The sequence below is a fragment of the Pogoniulus pusillus genome, chromosome Z, assembly GCF_015220805.1.
Source record: "Pogoniulus pusillus isolate bPogPus1 chromosome Z, bPogPus1.pri, whole genome shotgun sequence".
In the NCBI taxonomy this organism is placed as follows: Eukaryota; Metazoa; Chordata; class Aves; order Piciformes; family Lybiidae; genus Pogoniulus; species Pogoniulus pusillus.
This window is the reverse complement of record NC_087309.1, coordinates 113,361,389-113,381,587: the sequence shown is the minus strand read 5'-3', so window position 1 is coordinate 113,381,587 and position 20,199 is coordinate 113,361,389. Positions and strand designations below refer to the sequence as shown.

The 20,199-nt window shown below is 42.1% G+C and overlaps 1 protein-coding gene across 5 annotated transcripts in view; it reads right to left on the bottom strand.

The window, feature by feature from the left end:
• PAM (peptidylglycine alpha-amidating monooxygenase) overlaps positions 1 to 20,199 on the bottom strand; it is a 187,768-nt gene that overhangs the window by 8,953 nt on the left and 158,616 nt on the right. For 4 of the 5 annotated variants that reach the window (XM_064140670.1, XM_064140673.1, XM_064140671.1 and 1 more), the window contains exons 15-19: positions 10,898 to 11,027; positions 5,953 to 6,069; positions 5,096 to 5,168; positions 4,334 to 4,547; positions 2,704 to 2,904 (exon numbers count right to left, since the gene is read on the bottom strand). In XM_064140670.1, the coding sequence (XP_063996740.1) occupies positions 2,704 to 2,904; positions 4,334 to 4,547; positions 5,096 to 5,168; positions 5,953 to 6,069; positions 10,898 to 11,027 (735 nt within the window). Of the gene's footprint in view, positions 1 to 2,703; positions 2,905 to 4,333; positions 4,548 to 5,095; positions 5,169 to 5,952; positions 6,070 to 10,897; positions 11,028 to 13,699; positions 14,006 to 20,199 lie in introns of all 5 variants that reach the window. The other variant, XM_064140674.1, reaches the window with a different exon arrangement.

Genomic DNA, 20,199 nt, shown 5'->3' with positions numbered 1-20,199 from the left:
CAAGAGGAAAAGGTGTGAAAAGGGGACTTAAGGGTGACAGGCCTGTGGCAGAGAAGCTAAATTTTTGTCATTGTTTTTTCTGTTGAGTATCTTGGGGAGATAATGACACCCATTTTTTTCACAGCAAAGAGGTCAGAGGAGCCAGCTCAGCTGAAAGCAGAGAGACAAAAAGTGTTAGGTAAGTTGCAGGTTGTCTGGATTCACCAGGTTTGGATGGCACTCACTCAAGTTCTGAAGGAAAACAAATGAGAAGTTACAGAGCTCAGGCCAGGCTGAGCACCTAGCACTGCAAACAACCTCCTCCAGATGAGCCAATTGCCAAAGTACTGCTCAACCACAAGAAGGGCTCAAAACGGTGCCTAGGAACTACATGTCAACAATTCCACCTTCCCTCCCTAGTAATGTGGTAAAATCCATAAGGAAGAAACAAAAATGGCCTGTCAGAAAAGTTGGTATGGCTTCTCTATGGGGCAGCTGTGCCTTATCTCTCTCTGAATGGTGAGAAAAAGCCTACAGGTAAAAGAGATTCTTTAGACAGAGTCTACTGGCCACACTGTTCCTGATGAAAGCCAGGATGCCATTGGCTCTCTTGGCCACCTGGGCACACTGCTGCCTCATCTTCAGCTTACTATCTATCAGTACCCCCAGGTCCCTTTCTTCCTGGCTGCTCTCCAGCCACTCAGTCCCCAGCCTGTAGTGCTGCTTGGGGTTGTTGTGGCCAAAGTGCAGAACCCTGCACTTGGCCTTGTTCAATCTCATCCCATTGGCCTCTGCCCACCCATCCAGCCTGTCCAGGTCCCTCTGCAGGGCTCTCCTACCTTCCAACAGATCAGCACCTGCTCCTAGCTTGGTGTCATCTGCAAACTTACTGATGCTGGACTCAATGCCCTCGTCCAGGTCATCAATAAAGATATTGAACAGGACTGGGCCCAGCACTGATCCTTGGGGAACACCACTAGTGACTGGCTGCCAACTGGGTGCTAGGTTGGACTGGATGATCTTGGAAGTCTCTTCCAACCTGGTTGATTCTATGATTCTATGATTCTATGAAACCACTTTGAGAAGGTTGTGCATCAAAGACTCTTAAAGACTCTGAGCTGTCACAGGACTGAATGGAAATGGAAGAAAGGAACAGAACTCAAGGGCAGATCTTGTAATTTTTCAGGATAGAGAAGTAGTGGAATCCTGTAGGAATCAGAGCCAGAAACAATTTTATTCAACACTCTTCATCAGTGACCTGAAAAATGGGATGAACACTGACATATCCCAACCTGAGCATGATATTAACTTCTGCAGAGGAGTCAAAAGCTTCATGATAGAGAGAAAGTCCAGAAAGACTTTTTATGAGAGTAAGTTGAGTTGTCAAACAGCAAAAGAGATTCAGCACAGACAAATGCAGAGTGATGCTTCTGTCAATAATCTAGATTATGTCTACATGACATTTAGCTTTGAATTGGCAGCTATAACTCAGGACATACACCAGTGAAAGGTCACTGCATTCTTTGGCTCCATGCATAGTGACAGACAAAACTTTTACAGAATGTCAGGCACCACCAGGAAGAATATGAGGATGTCAGGGGACAGATCTGCCACTATGCAGTAACTTAGCATGCCTCTACCTTGAATGTTGAGAGCTGTTATTACTCTCTGCATCTCAGGAAGATCCTGATGATGTTAAAGATGCTAGAACAGAAAGGCAACTATACTAGTCAAGGGGCTGAAGTAGTTAAATGGCTTATGGGGAGAGGCTAAGATGGATGAGGTTCTTTGGTTTGGAGAGAAGGCTGAGAGGAAGCAGACACGCCAAGTATGGAACTGTTACTAACCAATTCTCAAAATACTGAGACTGAGAAGTACTCAGTGAAATTAGGTCAGTTTTTTTAAATTAAAAATAAAAAGTGGCAGGTAAACTTCTGGAGCTTATAACTGCACAAGATCAAGGAGGCAGACAGTGCAAGTCAGGTCCAAGTCAGGTCAGGAAAACTCATAGGCAACAGGTCTACAGAAAGATGTTAGGAAGAAGAGGTAAGGACCTGCTTCCTAACATGCAAATAAAATGCTCGTGGATGCATGGGGACTCAAGGAGGAACAGACCACCAATGTAGCCAGGCTTACATATTCTCCTACAGAATGTTTCTCTTGCTTTCACTGTCAGAGGCAGAGCATCAAGTATGAAGTACCAGCTACAGAGTCAGAAACCTGACAAGCCAGAGTTCATCATCCAGTTCTTTACGTTCACCTTCAGCATCAGTACTAGAAAACTAACCAAAAGTCTTAATACAGTAATTGTTAACTAGATGGCAATATAAAACCCACAGCTCTGTCACACTGCTTGCTTTCAGAATATTGATGAAACTGAAACAAATTTCCTGGTAGTTTGGAACATCTTTATTTTGCCATCTTCAATGGACCTTGAAACAAGTGTTTTAAAACATTAACTGATTATTGACTGTGCAGTTACTAGGAAGCAAACAAGACCATCTTCTTGCTGACATGGGAGTCTGATTAGTCATGTCTCAGCAGCACAGATTGCAGGCAAGCTTCCCTTCTCCTGCAAGCAGGAAACCAGGATAGTTCCAAAATATTCCATTACATCAGCTCTACTTCGAGACAGAATAGATATGTGGTTTCATGTAGCATGACAGCAGCCTTTATGAAACAATACCGTGTACTGGCCACATAGAACAGGAAAGAAAAGATTACCTGGAACGTAAGAAACTGCAAACAATTCTCTTCCAAATGATTTGTGCTTGATCTCTCTGATGAACTCCCCAGTTTCCAACCTGAAACACTGAATTCGGCCATTTTCCCTGTCTGCAACACACAGCTGATGGAATTCAGGGACGAGGGCTAAGCTGTGAGGAATATGAAATTGACCAGGTCTGCCTCTGCCTAAAGAAGTGCCTGCAATACAAAATAGCCATATTTGGGTTAAAATACACACTGGAACTATCAGTTTTGCGTAGAAACGGCAACGCGTCACATAATGTGACACAACACTGAGCAAAGAATAAAATCAGCCTGCTTTCTTTCCTGCTTAGCTATGTAAACTGTGGTAGTCTTTTGTGTAGTCTTTGCCAATCCTTAACTTTGAATTCACCATTTCCCTGCAATATTTGGCAGATTAACGTCTGATAGATTGTCCTGAAGTCCTGCATACCCCTAAATTGCTCTCCCTCTGTGGCTTGAAATGGGAGAGGAAAAGCTGCCTGGTTCCCCCCCACCCTCACCTACCCTGCAGGCATGAAGGGGGTGAGCAAAGGGGTCCTGCCCGCACGAGGAGTCAGTGCCCGCACGAGTGCAGTGCCCACGAGTGCAGTGCCCACGCTGGAATCAGGCTGGGATTGGCTGTGCCCTTTCGCGCCTAAGGAAGTGGTAACTCTGCCCTTTGTCTAGAGAGGGTATAAATATTAGGGGCTTCCGCCTTTGGGGGTTCCTGCCTTGGAGTTCGTCCAGCTTGGAGTTTGTTCCTGCCTGAACCTTCGTGCTCGCCTGAGAGTTCTTCCCCCCCTCTCTTGCCTGACCTGGATATAGAAAGAGCTTCAAAGAACTGCTTCACCCATTGACACCTTTGTAAGCCTAACGACCCTTAACGATCCACCTGCAGCTGCTGAAAGGGAACGAGAGGGACAGACCACAGACAAAGTCAGCCTGACCGTGAGTTATTTTGGCTCAGCTTTATTATTAAGTGGTAAACGCTACTAATTAATAGCTAAAGCCTTTTCCAACTTCTGACTTCCAAAATAGTCACATTATCGATGGCATCCCCGTAGATATTCTCAAGCAACTGAATCTGTTAATTAAACTAAATTAATCTTTGTATATATAGTTTTGGGGGTGGGTTCTTGGGAAAATAAAATAACTATTTTTGTATAAAAAATCCTGACTCGGCCACATTAATTCCCTGCCTCCACAACAAACATAAATCTGAGTCAGGCTGAAACGCAGTTCCTGACAGAACTTGAAAACAGATGGGATCGCAGCAGAGATCTTGCAGCATCAGTAAGGGCTTATACTATTTGATCGAATGCTCAAGAATAAAATGAGGGTTTTGTTGAAAGTCAGAACTCCTTTTTTTTTTTGTAAGATAGGAGATACTTTTTCACTGAAAGCAGGCTAACAAATTCAATTAAATAAGTGAGTATATGAATATAAAACTACTATGAGCAGCTCTATGGATAGAAGAAAGAAAACTGTGATGCAATGACAAGGCTGAAATACAGCTAGGGCTAGTAACAGCAATATATAAAAGAAGTAGGTAACATCAGGAATCTCATGGTTTGCAATGAGTTCATGGTGACAGCAGTATGGGTAAAGTAGCAAGAGCTCTGACCTGTGCTTTCTCCCCACTGCATCAAGTACAATCCACTTGGAGAGAACTGAATGATTCGGCTGTTACAGTAGCCATCAGAGACGTAAATATTTCCAGTGAACGGATCTATCGCCACATCAGTCGGTTGACAGAAATGATTTCTGTCACTGCCTGGTTGCAAAGCCACTCCTAAGATCAGTAATGGTTCTTTGCCATCTGCTCCCAGTTTGAAAACCTTTTTTTGTTTTTTTTTTTTCAGTCAATAGAGAAGAAAAAAAAAAAAAGAAGAGGTTTCAGATTATGGAAGGTGAAACTGTAAGAGGGAAAACTGCACATGGAAAAATACATGTTGATGTGTATAAAATAAACTCACATGCCAAACATAATGTTAAGATAGTAACTATGACATCTATCACCAGCTTTTCAATAATGTTGGTTCTAGGAAATTTCTGCCCAACACAAAAATTTCCTGTGATTGCAGCAAACAAATGAACTTCACATTCTAGATTCAGTTACATAGGAGGATTGATGAGGAAAGCTGGATCAGGAAAAAAACAATCTGTTTTAAAACAGATGCTTTTATTTCTGAGCATTGTGTCCACAGAGCAAATTATTCCACACAGCTGTATTCCATGCAGGCCACAATGCTCAGATTTATGTAGGCATATTCCTAATCTCAACAGGTCTAGTTAAATCATTTACTCTGAATCTCTAGAAAAACAAACCCACTTTTTCTTTTGGGCAAAGCGTTATGGTCCTGCTGTTCAAGCTTCAAAAACATACCTGATGAAGAGCGACATCAGTAACCCAGTAGTTACCATTTTTATCTATACTCAAACCATGTGGTAAATAAAACCTGCAAGCACAAACATAGAAGAGCCAAGTTAAAAACATCTTTTGGGAACAAGGGTGCAGGGGTGAGAATTTCACTTTTTATCTACAGATCAACAAAAGCTGCAATCAATCACATACCAACTACCTGTAGTATTCGATGACATAGATGGCATCACAGAATAGACTGTTCTTGGCAAGAGTGTCTCACTTCTTACCTTCATATGACCTCTGTTATCTGACTCAGGTGACTATTTAGTGCTCTTAAGAACACTACACAATACTCAGGAGCTCTGCATTTCTGCTAATTTGTCTGGTGGATGAAATTCCACTGAATTGCTAGAAAGCAGTGGTGGCACAGATGGAAGGTTACTTTTACTAGCTGCTGATTTTTCTAAGTTTCATAGAATTTCATAGAATCAACCAGGTTGGAAGAGACCTCCAAGATCATCCAGTCCAACCTATCACCCAGCCCTATCCAGTCAACTAGACCATGGCACTAAGTGACTCATCCAGGCTTTTCTTGAATGCCAATAACTCTCTCTGGCAAGAACTTCCTCCTAACATCCATCCTAGACTTCCCCTGGCACAACTTGAGACTGTCCCTTTGTTCTATTGCTGGTTGCCTGGCAGAAGAGACCACCCCCCACCTGGCTACAGCCTCCCTTCGGGTAGTTATTATCAATTTAAATAAACTCTGGGGTTACAATCACACAATTTAATATTAAACATATGTGAGGGTTGGAGGATTTTTTGGAGTAAAATATACAGAAATGTTAATTCTATTACTAAAAGCAACAATAACTTACAGACTTTTGCCTGTGGAACGAAGCAGTTTTGCATTACTTGAATTCAGGACAAGAATTGTGCTCTGTTCAATCGGTCCAAGTCCTCTTTGCTGATAAACAAATTTGCTGTCAAAGGAACTGCACAGAAATAGTAGAATAGAAGGCCAGCATTAGTAAGTTGCACTGATTGACAATGTAAATTAACAACGAGTTTTGTAGTTTAATTCCAGTGCAGGCTTATCAGCTTCCCCCTCACCATTTCATAGAATCACAGAATCAGTCAGGGTTGGAAGGGACCACAAGGATCATCCAGTTCCAACCCCCCTGCCATGGGCAGAGACACCCTACCCTAGATCAGGCTGCCCACAGCCTCATCCAGCCTGGCCTTAAACACCTTCAGGGATGGGGCCTTAACCACCTTTCTGGGCAACCCATTCCAGACTCTCACCACTCTCATGCTGAACAACTTCCTCCTCACCTGCAGACTGAACCTACCCACTTCCAGCTTTGCTCCATTCCCCCCAGTCCTGTCACTCCCTGAGAGCCTAAAAAGTCCTTCCTCAGCTTTTCTGTAGGCCACTTCAGATCCTGGAAGGCCACAAGAAGGTCACCTGGGAGCAGCCCCAACTCTTTCAGTCTGTCCTCAGAGAAGAGGTGCTCCTGCCCTCTGATCATCCCCATGGCCCTTCTCTGGACACACTCCAGCATGTCCATATCCTTCTTGTAATAGGAGCTCCAGAACTGGATGCAGTACTCCAGGTGGGGTCTTGCCAGAGCAGAGGGGGCTTTTAAAACCCTTATTATATTACTACATGATCACAAGAGTTACAGTGCTGAATATCTGCATTTCTTACTGTGGTTTTCACTTGCAAACTAAGGGAGAACCAAGACAGTTGCAAACTAAGGGAGAACTTAAGATAGTTCTAAAGCAAGAAAGTAAAAAAATCTTCCTTTTTTGTTTCTTCTTTTCTTTCTTCTTCCTTGCTGCAACAAATCAGAAATCTGAAATCGAACAATATAGCCTAAATAAAGCTACAGCTAACCACCAGGGCATAACTGTCAGTTGTGAGCTAGCAGTGATACTTTGTTCTGTCTAAGGCAATGTGTGCATGTTCCAATGTACTTTTCCCCCCCCTTTTCTCTTTTCTTACCAATCCTTTTCTTGTTTTAATCTGTTTTAATACAATCAAATGCAGTGTGGAACTGCACACTAATCATTTTCTTAGTAAGAGCTGTTCAACTAGTTTGGGTAGCATCAAAAGATCTTGTTTCCCTTGACTAACATGTTTGCCTGCTGTCTACTCTGAAGAGTTCATTGTGTAAAGCAAGACAGAGCAAACAGCTGCAATAAATAGAACTGAGAACACCAGAACTGAGAATCAGAGAACTGCAAGGGAGAACTGAGAATACTGGAACTATGACCTATCCCCCCTACTCTGCCCTGGTGAGACCTCATCTTGAATACTGCCTTCAGTTTTGGGCTCCCCAGTTTAAGAGGGACAGGGATCTGCTGGAGAGGGTTCAGCAGAGCTACAAGGGTGATCAGGGGACTAGGGCAGTGCCTGATGAGGAGAGGCTGAGGGACCTGGGGCTGTTTAGTATGGAGAAGACTGAGAAAGGATTTAATAAATGTTTATAAACATCTGAGGGCTGGGCAGGAGCCGGGGGACAGGCTCTGCTCACTCATGATAGGACAAGGAGCAATGGGTGTAACTTGTGAATTTACAGCACAAGAGGTTCCACCTCAACACAAGGGGGAACTTCTTTACTGTAAGGGTCACAGAGCACTGGAGCAGGCTCCCCAGAGAGATTGTGTGGTCTCCTTCTCTGGAGACTTTCAAGGCCTGTCTGGCTGTGTTCCTCTGTGATCTGTGTTAGATAGGACTGTCCTGCTCTGGCAATTGGGTTGGACTCGGTGATCTCCTTGGGTCCCTTCCAACCCCTGACATCATCTGATCCTGTGAGTGTAATTTTAAATTTTTTTTTTATTCAAACACATCTCAAGTCTTTTGCTCAAGCTAATTATAGTAAGATTCAGGTCTTAAGATTGTTATCCTTCTCAAGAGTGTGCTTTCAGATGAGGAGCCTACGATGTGCTTTTCTCCTAGCCCCATGATTTGACACTCAATTTTCATGGAAAAGTGGAATATGTTAATAAACAGCATTTAAACATGTCACTACTACAGACAGGAAGAACCAGGATTAACTTTCCAGAAGACATATAGAATCACAGAATCAGCCAGGTTGGAAGAGACCTCCAAGACCATCCAGTCCAACCTAGCACCCAGCCCTATCCAATCAACTAGACATATACTAGGCATATGTGCTGGTTTGAGGCTAATTGGAATATTTTAATGAGAGAAAGCAGATCATTGCTTGTGAAAAGAAAATAATGATGATGTCTGTATCATTCACTGGTTCGCTGAGAGGGATAAATAGACAAAATATAAGTAATCTTCCCTCAGTTTGTCTTGGGATGTTGCCCTATTAGTTTCTCCTTTGATCTGCTCTAATATCTCCACTCTAATCTCTCCACTAACATGTAAGCTTGTTTTGGTTACTGGCTGAGAAAGGAGATTGAGAGGGAGAAAGAGGGGGTAGCTTTGAGCCCTTCTGGGCAGTTCACTTTGTTCTGATTTGTACATGACTGTAAAAACATGTAAATACTGTGTGTGTGTGTACATATATATATATACATGCTTGTAAATTTTTCCATGCTGTAAATATATTTTTTATATATATAAATATATAATATAATATATATAAGGTATTAAAAAATATATAATATATATAAATATGTATATATTTATATTTACATATATATGTATATTTTTATATATATTTATTTTTATATATATATATGTATATATATATATATAAAAGTGTGTGTGTGTATATATATATATATATATATATACATATATATATATGCTCATATATTTTGCCATGCTGTAAAATAGCTTCATCTTACTTCCAAGCCATCTGAGTTAGTCTGGTAAATTGTGAATAGTGGGGGGGAAGGTTCCTAACTCTCATCAGCATAAAATTACAATCTGCTTTAACAAAGACTAAAAAGTACAGTTGCCTGTACCCTACAGAGAAGTTGGCTGTTAGCCTCACCTGTTGAAATGTAAGTTCAGAACTCAGTAAAGGCAAATAGAGTGAATTTCTGTGTTTTGTTTAAAATCTGTGCCTTCTCCAAATACTGCCTGGTCTCCAACTCCAGTTTTGTGCTCTGAGTTGTGGGTATACTGTGGTTGCCAGACATTCAAATACACATGCTTCAGAAGTAACAAATGAATACAACTCTGCAGCCTGCTTTCAAATATCTTTCAAGTCTTTCTTCAACAATACAAAGAACAGTGCTTATGTTCATGCGTAGGAGGATGAATAATCCAAATCAAGATCAGCTTTTACTTGAAGCCTGAATAATAGAAGTTGTGGCATGAGTCATCCTTTCAAATTTTATAGTCTATATTTATACATTCCAGCTGGAGAAACTACTGATATAACGGACAGAACACAGATGAATGTACCTTATCTGCTGTATTACAGTATATAGCTAAAACCCCAGAGAATGAACTTCCATAGAATCATAGAAACTTTACTTCATGAAAAGGTTTTCTAACCATAATTTGTTATTATAAGGTTAAGAAAGCTGCCTCCACTGATTTTCACAAACTATGTTATCTTAGAATGAATTCACCAGGAGTTGGGGAAAAAAACTACTGTTCATAAGTATATACATGGGGAACAAAAAAGAGTCCATCAGAGAGCCACAAGGATGACTGGAGGACTTGAGCATGTCTCCTGTGAAGAGAGACTGAGAGCCCTGGGGCTGTTTAGTCTGGAGAAGAAAAGACTGAGAAGAGATCTGATCGATGTGTACAAATATCTGAGGGGTGGGTGTTAAGTGCCTGGGGCCAATCTCTTTTCCACGGTCAGCACCAATAAGCCAAGGAGCAACAGCTACAAACTGGAACAGAGAAGGTTTCAGCTCAACATGAGGAGAAACTTCTTTACAGTGAGGGTGACAGAGCCCTGGAACAGGCTGCCCAGAGAGGTTGTGGAGTCTCCTTCTATGGAGACTTTCCAAACCTGCTGGATGTGTTCCTGTGTGAACTACCCTAGGGGATCCTGCCTTGGCAGAGGGGATGGACTCGGTGATCTCTGGAGGTCCAGCTGCTAAAGTTTTGTGATTTAAAAACAGTACTGCATAGTATTCTGTTACAGGCTAATACTAATAGTGCCTTTCAGTGTTCTCTTACAATTTCATGGGATTTTTCCTAAAGTGTCCATCTACACAGATGTACCATTTTAAAATCTCAGAGATATACAGATGCCATACAAATAAGGACCCTAAGCTTTATTTGGGGTCTTGTGCTCATAAACTAATAATATACCTTTTGGCATATTACTTCAGGAACACTAGAAAAAGTGGTAATGCTAAAGTTTGGGCTATTTTTGTTGTGAGTAACAATAAATGGAGTACATTTCATCAAACTGGTAGAAAAAAGACTGTTCAGAGAGCACCTTGCAACAACTTGGTTTTGTTCAGTGGGCATAAACACAAAGAAGAGTGACAACACACTGGAGCTAGCTTTGCATGTCTTAAAACCTGGATGCTACTAGTAGTATACCATATTAAAGCATCCTTCTCCTGGGCCAGTTTGTCCTGCTGAAAAAAACTTGGAAAAGCAGAGATAGCTAAGTTGAATTATCACACTGACATGGTCATACAGTTCAATGGCCTAATGTACTATGTTCTTGTTCTCTGAAAACATATTCTTATGGTCTAAAGACCTGGCAAATCCATCATCTCAAGACAGCACTTCTATTACAAGCCTGCCAAAGGCAATTTCAGCCAAAGAATTAAATTTTACATGGAAACAAAGAACTGCAATCTTGTATTTTCTTGAGAAGATACACAAACAACAGTCACCAGTGTGGCAGGATATCTACTTACTTTTCATCCCAAACATGATCACCTCTGTGGAAGACAACTAGGTTATTTTCAGCGTCCAAAGCCAGCCCAGAAACTTGGCCCAATTTTAGGTCTAACCCAGGCCAATCCAGAGCCTCTTCTATGTGAAAATCTGACAGTTAAAAAAAAAAAAAGATAAACAAGAGACATATGTTTATGCAGCTTATCTATTAAAAATCCCCATGGTTAACTGGCATTTGGTATAGACTGCTGGGACATTTTCCTACATGCAGTATTTCCAGTAATGCATTAATCTGAAGCACAGTTTCACTAAAGCATGCACAAGCACTGGCATCCTGCTACACACAGCATGACAGAAACTTCAAAACTGCTTTATTCCATTCTCTTCTCCACCTTATATGGATAAAAATACACACTGGAGTTTTTTTGTTTGGTTGTTTTTAGGAGCTCTGTGAATACTTTGTACATTGAATGACTGCAGAAATGTATAACTGATATCCTGAATCAGCAGGCAAACAGAATCAATCACAGAATCAACCGGGTTGGAAGAGACCTCCAAGAGATCATAGGATATTAGGGGTTGGAAGGCACCTAAAGAGATCAAGTCCAGCCCCCCTGCCAGAGCAGGACCATAATATCTAACTCAGGTCACAGAGGAACACATGCAGACAGGCCTTGAAAGTCTCCAGAGAAGGAGACTCCCCAACCTCTCTGGGAAGCCTGTGCCAGTGCTCTGGGACCCTTACAGGAAAGAAGCTCCCCCTTGTGTTGAGGTGGAACCTCTTATGCTGCAGCTTACATCCACTGCTCTTTGTCTTATCCCAGGGAGCAAATGAGCAGAACCTGTCCCCCACTCCTGATCCCCAGCCCTCAGATAGTTATAAACATTTATCAAATCCCCTCTCAGGCTTCTCTTCTCCAGAGTAAACAGCCCCAGGTCCCTCAGCCTCTCCTCATCAGGCACTGCTCCAGTCCCTTAATCATCCTTGTAGCCCTCCGCTCAACCCTCTCCAGCAGATCCCTGTCCCTCTTAAACTGGGGAGCCCAAAACTGAAGGCAGTACTCAAGATGGGTTCTCACCAGGGCAGAATAGAGAACCTCCCTTGATCTACTGAACACACTCTTCCTAATACACCCCAGGATTCCATTGGGCCTCTTGGCCACAAGGGCACATTGCTGTGCCATGATTAACTTGTTATCCACCAGCACTACAGGTCCCTCTCCACAGGGCTGCTCTCCAGCAGATCACCTCCCAGCCTGTATAGTTTATTTTTCCTCCTCAGGTGCAGGACTCTGCACTTGTCTTTCTTGAACCTCATCTGGTTGCTCTGTGCCCATCTCTCAGTCTGTCCAGGTCTCTCTGGATGGCCACACACCCTTCAGCAGTATCAGCCAAGCCTCCCAACTTGATGTCATCAGCAAACATGCTGAGCAGACACTCTGTGCCCTCATCAGTGTCACTGATGGAGACGTTGAGCAGCACCAGACTCAGCACTGCTCCCTGAGAGAGCGGATCCCGTGTGACACAGTTTTCCAACTAACCCATTTATTCGGTTCACTGACACTCCCTCTTCAGTTAAAACAGAAAGGAATTTTCTTTTTTCACCTCTGCACACCACATGGCATTAGTCTGAATTGAACAAGCTCTTTTTGCTGAAGTGCTATACACATTACTCTTCCAAGCGTTTAACTGCAGTGTCACTTACGGAATTATTTATCACTTACCCTTATGCCAGGCACATAGTAACATCTCACTTGTTCTGTTGGATTTTTTTTGGTTTTGCCCCTATGCCAATAACCTGACAGACTCTCATTTAACTCAGTAGCATGATCCACATTGGAAAGGCCTCCTCACCTTTTTTGTTTTGTTTGTTTTTTTCTGTTAGACACAAAGCCAGCATTTTGCTGAATGTGAATACCATAAGAGAATGTCACATAAGGGGAGACATTTTGAATGGAAATAAAAATCAAATGGATGGAGAATGATATATGGATATGTACAAGAGTACTTGGAAACATCAAGCTGGCTGCTTGCAACATAAATGCCACATGTGCTGCTGCAGCTTATGCATACAGATGACTTTCATGCAGACATACCACTTTCTGTCATGAGATACTCATCACATGCTGTGTTTAACTGGCTCTCCACATTAGCAAGTAAGACCAAGCACAATCAATATCACAGAAACCAAAATACAAGTATAACACAGTACTTCCATGTTTTCTGCTGTCACAGAAACCTGAAGGGAATTAATTATAAGTCTAATATAACAAAACAGCCTCTCCAAGAATCTTTGGCTAGCCAAGCCCAGTTTGAAATGAATATACATAAAATTATACTTCTCAAAACATTTTCAGGATGAACCTGACATGTCTGACAGAACTACAGTAAAATCCTGTACCCTGAAAGGCCAAGATGATCAGAAAACTCATAAAATACACTGATTATGTCAGTGACCATCTTACAGCAGTTACTTGTATTAAGGAAATTCTTCACTTCCCCTGTTTGCCTTGGTTTAGCATAATCAATATCAAATAATTAACTGAAAAGTCTTCAAAGTAGAAAAATTCTCCATGTCTCCCAAAAAAAACCCCAAACCCACAAAACTAATATTATGCCATTGGTACACATTTCTTCACCCGTGGAGGGGGAAAGAACCCCACCAAAATACCTCAAGAACAGAGGGAGAACATTTCCATAATCAGAAAAAGTGTAATGTAAAATAACTTCCAACCATTACCTCATATTCCCTTCAGATTTTGCTAATGTGGATCACAGCTCTTCAATTGCACTGCATTGTATAACATTAACCCCTAACCCACCTCCTGTACGTTCTTTTTCCCAGCTTCCCTCGCCATGTTTAGGCTGTTGTAAAGAGAAATGATTGCTCTTTGGTGGCCTCAAGGTAGGCTCTAGCCTGTGAAATTTGTGAATTCTGTCTCTGACGAGAACAGTATTGTCCCTCTCATCATGATCTGTAATCTCTCTGGCAAGATCCTTCTTTTGAACTACATTGGCAATCTCAGCTACAAGATCTGACTCTGTCTTTTCTGTAGGGTTCTGCTTATGCACATGCATTATATCCTCCCTTTCTCCTAGCAGCTTGGAAAGGAGTGAATAGAAATCACCTGTAGAGAAAAGATAGGAGGACAGGAGGGAGAAAGCAATTATAACAGATGATATATAATTATATATTTAAAAGCAATTATAACAGATTATATATATATATATATAAAGCAATTATAACAGATCATGTCCCTCCCATCATGATTTGTAAACTCTGTGGCAAGATCTTTCTTTTGGACTACATTGGCAATCTCAGCTATGAGTTCTGACTGTGCCTTTTCTGTAGGGTTCTGCTTATGCACATGCATAATATCCTCCCTTTCTCCTAGCAGCTTGGAAAGGAGTGAATAGAAATCACCTGTACAGAAAAGATAGGAGGACAGGAGGGAAAAAACAATGATAACAGATGATATATAATTATATATATAAAAGCAATTATAACAGATCATGTCCCTCTCATCATGATTTGTAATCTCTCTGGCAAGATCCTTCTTTTGGACTGCACTGGCAATCTCAGCTACAAGATCTGACTCTGCCTTTTCTGTAGGGTTCTGCTTATACACTTGCATAATGTCCACCCTTTCTCCTAGCAGCTTGGAAAGGAGTGAATAGAAATCACCTGTACAGAAAAGAGAAAAGATAAGAGGACAGGAGGGAGATAGCAATTATAACAGATGATATATAATTACATATATAAAAGCAATTATTACAGATTTTATATATATATATATATATATATATATATATATATATATATATATATATATCAATCATGTCCCTCTCATCATGATTTGTAATCTCTCTGGCAAGATCCTTCTTTTGGACTACACTGGCAATCTCAGCTACAAGATCTGACTGCCTTTTCTGTAAGGCTCTGCTTATGCACATGCATAATATCCTCCCTTTCTCCTAGCAGCTTGGAAAGGAGTGAATAGAAATCACCTGTACAGAAAAGAGAAAAGATAAGACAGTAGGGAAATAAATCAGGTAGTTTTAGAAAGCTTCAGCAAAGTATAATGTAACAGCATTATTTGAACAGCCATTGTCAAAAGTAGCATAAGAGGGATGTGCTGCAGTCTCAGGAGTTGATTGAGTCCAACCTCTGGTATGAAAACATAACATCAAATCGTTATCAACTTTAATTCACATAGAAATGTCCACTTCTACCTGACACTTTGTCATCAAAAAATCATCACCTCTGCAGACATGTTTTTTTGGGGGAAGAAATCAACAAACAAAACCAAAACCAAGCAACAACAACAACAAAGGTTGCAAAATGTTGGTAAAGTAATATTTATGACAGGATTTTCTGGATCTGACAGGTTGCTAGAGACTTACTCTGTTTATAAAACAAAGAGGTAAAACTTCCACAGTTGTATCATTTTTCTTTCACTTCCAAAGACAATAGGAGACAGTCATGATCTATTTAAAAGCATTTAAAAAAACAGTAATAATCTGTCATCACATAAAAAGCCTGGCTGTAAGGAAACAAACTGTCACATCTGCAAGCAGATTCCACTTTCACATTTGCAAGCAGATTTAGTAGAAGATACTGCAGAAAGGCGTCACAAATAGCAAACCAGAGTGACCCACGACATTTTCACTTATTAAATTTGCCTGTGTCCTGGACCTCTTCTTCCTCCAGTCCACGACACTCTAAGCTAAGTCACAGTATCATCCGGCACTGCAGGGAACAGTATTTCCTCAAGCTGCTTGCTAGCAACATTGTGCTACTTTCAGCCTAGCTGGAATGTTTTGGTGAGAAGAATTAGATTGTGGGCTGTGAAAAGGAAACAGTCATGATATGCACTTCACTCATAGGATTGCTGAGGTGTAAAAGAGCAAGAACACATAGATAAGGGAGTCACTTTCTGTCTCTATGGGCTTTGGGCTGAACTTACCTCTCTAACCTAACCTGCTGTCTGTGTGACTAATCCATCTGCTTCCTAACTCCCCTCACTCTGCAAACTACTTTAAGCATAAGGCAAAGTCTGAGGTAGGGTAGAGGGGTGGGAGGAAGGTGGAAGGGTGGTTGAGAGCCCCTCCTGGGGACTCAGGTTTCTGGGAGGGCTGTTGTGTTTCTGTATTATTTTTTAACCTGTGTATTTCTGTATATAGAATCACAGAATCAGTCAGGGTTGGAATAGACCACAACCATCATCCAGTTCCAACCTGCTTGCCGTGGCCAGGGACACCCTACCCTAGATCAGGCTGCCCACAGCCTCAGCCAGCCTGGCCTTAAGCACCTCCAGGGATGGGGCCTCAACCACCTCCTTGGGCAACCCATTCCAGGCTCTCACCACTCTCATCCTCATGTCCAGGCTGAACCTCCCCACCTCCAGCTTTGCTCCATTCCCCCCAGTCCTGTCACTACCTGAGAGCCTAAAAAGTCCCTCCCCAGCTTTTTTGTAGGCCCCCTTCAGATATTGAAAGGCCAAGAAGGTCACCTGGGAGCCTCCTCTTCTCCAGACTGCAAAGCCGAAACTCTTTCAAAAGTCTGTGCTCACAGCCGAGCTGCTGCAGCCCTCTGAGCATCCTTGTGGCCCTTCTCTGGACACACTCCAGCATCTCCACATCCCTCTTGTAATGGAGGCTCCAGAACTGAATGCAGTACTCCAGGTGGGGTCTCACTGGAGTGGAGCAGAGGGGGAGAATCACCTCCCTCGCCCTGCTGGCCACACTTCTCCTGATGCAGCTCAGGCTCTGGTTGGCTTTCTGGGCTGCAAGTGCACACTGCTGGCTCATGTTGAGCTTCTCATCCACCAGCACACCCAGGTGCCTCTCCTCAGGGCTGCTCTCCAGACACTCTCTGCCCAGCCTGGATTTGTGCTTGAGATTGCAAGCTCTATATATTGTAAATGTCTGCTTGTATATTGTGCTAAGCTTTAAGTATAAAGCTTCATTCAATTTCCAGCTCAGCTAAATCTAGTCTGAGCGATTTTCTTAAGTGTGGTGGGGCAGGTAACACCCAAACCATCACAAACATAGTTACCATGTAGCCTTTTGAAACACCTTTAAGCACTTCAGTAGAGTCAAGATCAATAGCTTAAAGCAAAGAACTGGAAAAAAGAGATGCAAATTCCAGGACCAGCACTTTCTTCACAGAATATTCAACCTGAACATTGAATATTGATCACCTGATCACAGAATATTCAAACCACCTGAACATGTTTTGAAGTCAGCATTCAGTTCTTGTTACAGAGCTAAGTAAAAACTATGACATGATGACAAGGATATGCTTCTCCTTGGATTCTCTGCTAACCCACAGGTCCCCTAGGTCAAGAATTTATAAACAAGCATCTTGGCTGTGTGAAACTATTATCAGATCTCTAAATACAACTACACTATTTCAATGGAAAGGGGCATCCAATATTAATGCAAGTGGATATATTACTTTTAATGCAAGTAGACATATTTCTATTTAATTTTAAGTAGACATAATTAAGAATTTGTATTATTTTATGACAGGCTAGATAGGACTTTCCTTTTATTTTTAAGAAAAGCAAAACTAGAAGTAATGAAGCTTCCAACAACAACAACAAAAAACATTCAGAATGAGAAACCATCACTTGGCAGCCTGGCACAGAGTAAGTTAAGTCTGGGAAATGAACTTAAGAGGATCTGTCATGTTTGTAAACAGTCCTAGTTCAATCATTTGGGTAGGATTCCACTCCTTGCACTTGGAAATGAAATATCTCAGATGAAACCTTGCATCAGAAAATGATTACGGAAGTAGCCAAAGGTCAACTCCAATGAAAGCAAAATAGGTAAGGCAGAAAGTTGTTATGCAATAGAACAAATGTGAATTGTTTGCTTCAAATAAATCTGTAAACCCTGAATCCTTCATAATCCTATTATTCAACTAGTCCAACTACTGATTCAGAACAAATCCAACTATTCAGAAAGTATGATACGATATACATTTTCTATTCAAAGAGCATTTTCTCTGGGAAGTGTTTATAATTCATTAATGGACTTCAGCAGTTTATAATCAATCAAATTCAGCAGTTGCTATTTAAAATAAGCAAGAATTGGTGCTGATCATAGAATCAACCAGGTTGGAAGAGACCTCCAAGATCATCCAGTCCAACCTAGCACCCAGCCCTGTCCAATCAACTAGACCATGGCACTAAGTGCCTCATCCAGACTTTTCCTGAACACCTCCAGGGATGGCGACACCACTATCTCCCCTGGGCAGCCCATTCCAATGCCAATCACTCTCTCTGCCAACAACGTCCTCCTAACATCCAGCCTAGACTTCCCTCAGCACACACTCGAGACTGTGTCCCCTTCTTCTGTTGCTGGTTGCCTGGCAGAAGAGATCAACCCCACCTGGCTACAGCCTCCCTTCAGGGAGTTGTAGGCAGTAATTGATATTTAACCTCATTGAAATAATCCCTCTCCAAGCACTTCTGAATGAGTGTTTGAACTGAACAGACAGACTTCTTTTAACCTCTCTAATTTGTTATCTCTATTTATCAAATGCTTACTTACACTAAATAACTTTGTTATGACAGCCTGTCCTATGACCTGTTGTCCTGGAGTCCTGTATACCCCAAAATTCCTCTCCCTCCGTGGTTTGAATGGGAGAGGAAAGGCACAAAAAAACTGTTCCTGCCCCCAGCCCTGCAGGCATGAAGGGTGGGAGCCAAGTGCCCTTCCGGCACAAGGGGTGTCTGTGCAGTGCTGGCGCTGGAATCGGGCTGGGGATTGGCTGTGGTCTTTGCGCCTAGGCAGTGGTAACTCTGCTCTTTGTCTAGGAAGGGTATAAATATTGGGGTACCTCCCACCTTGGAGTTCCCACCTTAGAGTTCTCCCCTTCTGTCCCGGGTTAGGGTTGATCCCTCCCCTGGGGAGAAAAAAAATCACCACAACACAGACCCCTTGTTTGAAAGTCAGGGAAAGATGAAATTGTATTCCTAATAGTATAACAATGTAAAGAGAGATAATAACTAGAGAAGGAAGAAAAATAACAATACAATAACCTTAAGGGAGATGGGGGAGGGGTCAAGCGGCGGTGAAGCAGCAGAAGCAGCAGTAGCTAAAGAGGCAGCCGGGACGATAGGCGAAGCTTGAAGCAGCAGAAGCCAGCGGGAGAAAGGGGCAGAACAAGCTGTGCTTCTAGACATTAAGCTCTTGATGCTCCAATGCAATCATATTAATTTATCTATTGTTGCCATTATGTGGCCTATCCCTGGAGTGTTCATCTTTCCCCTATGTCTCAGCTAGAGGATCAGCTCAAATGGCCACAATCCACCCCTTTAATATAATTTACCATTGCAGCATCAAGTCATTCTATGTAACTAGGGATAACATCAGTATTGTAGATGGTCATTTTCCAGGCTTCAAGCATCTTTCTTCAATTTCCGGTCATTCATCTTCTCATTTCCATCTGTCTCAGCCGTTGGCTAGCTCAATGGTTTTCTAGAACAGTCAGATGTTTTCTTCGATGTGTGGAACAGAGCAGGACTCTTGGCACTCTCAGGGTTCATGCTCAAGGAGAGTGGGCTCTTCATGGCTTTTGGGCACCACAATCATCTGCAAAAGAACTCATAACAACCTATCTACATTCTTTCTGCCAATGTCAGATTCTTTTGTGGCACACATTGTATTTCACCATTCTTCTGCATAACCCAATATGTATGACCAGGTCCTTCAGCAGAAACCACCCCTAGGACAGGTGTAGCCTCCCCCGAAGGGGAGAATACCCAAACAGACTTGCCCAACAAATTCTTTTCATGAATGACAGGAACCCTGTCACCTTCTACCTTTTGTAAGACCTCTGAATGAGCTGGGCCAGCTCAGTTGGTGGAACCTCTACTATTCACTACCCAAGTGGCTTGGGCTAGATGTTTCTCTCAGTTCTTTAAGGTTCCTCCCCCCATTGCCTTTAAAGTTGTTTTCAGCAAGCCACTGTAGCATTCAATTTTGCCTGAGGCAGGTGCATAATAGGAGATGTGGTAAATCCACTCAATGCCGTACTCTTTGGCCCAAGATTTTATGAGATTATTTTTAAAGTGGGTACCATTATCTGATTCAATTCTTTCTGGAGTGCCATGTCGCCACAGGATTTGTCTTTCCAAGCCCAAAATGGTGTTACGTGCAGTGGCACGGGAAACTGGATAGGTTTCCAGCCATCCAGTGCTTGCTTCTACCATGGTCAGCACATATTGCTTTCCAGCCCGAGAACGAGGTAGAGTGATGTAATCAATCTGCCACGCTTCACTGTATTTGTACTTTGCCCATCACTCACCAT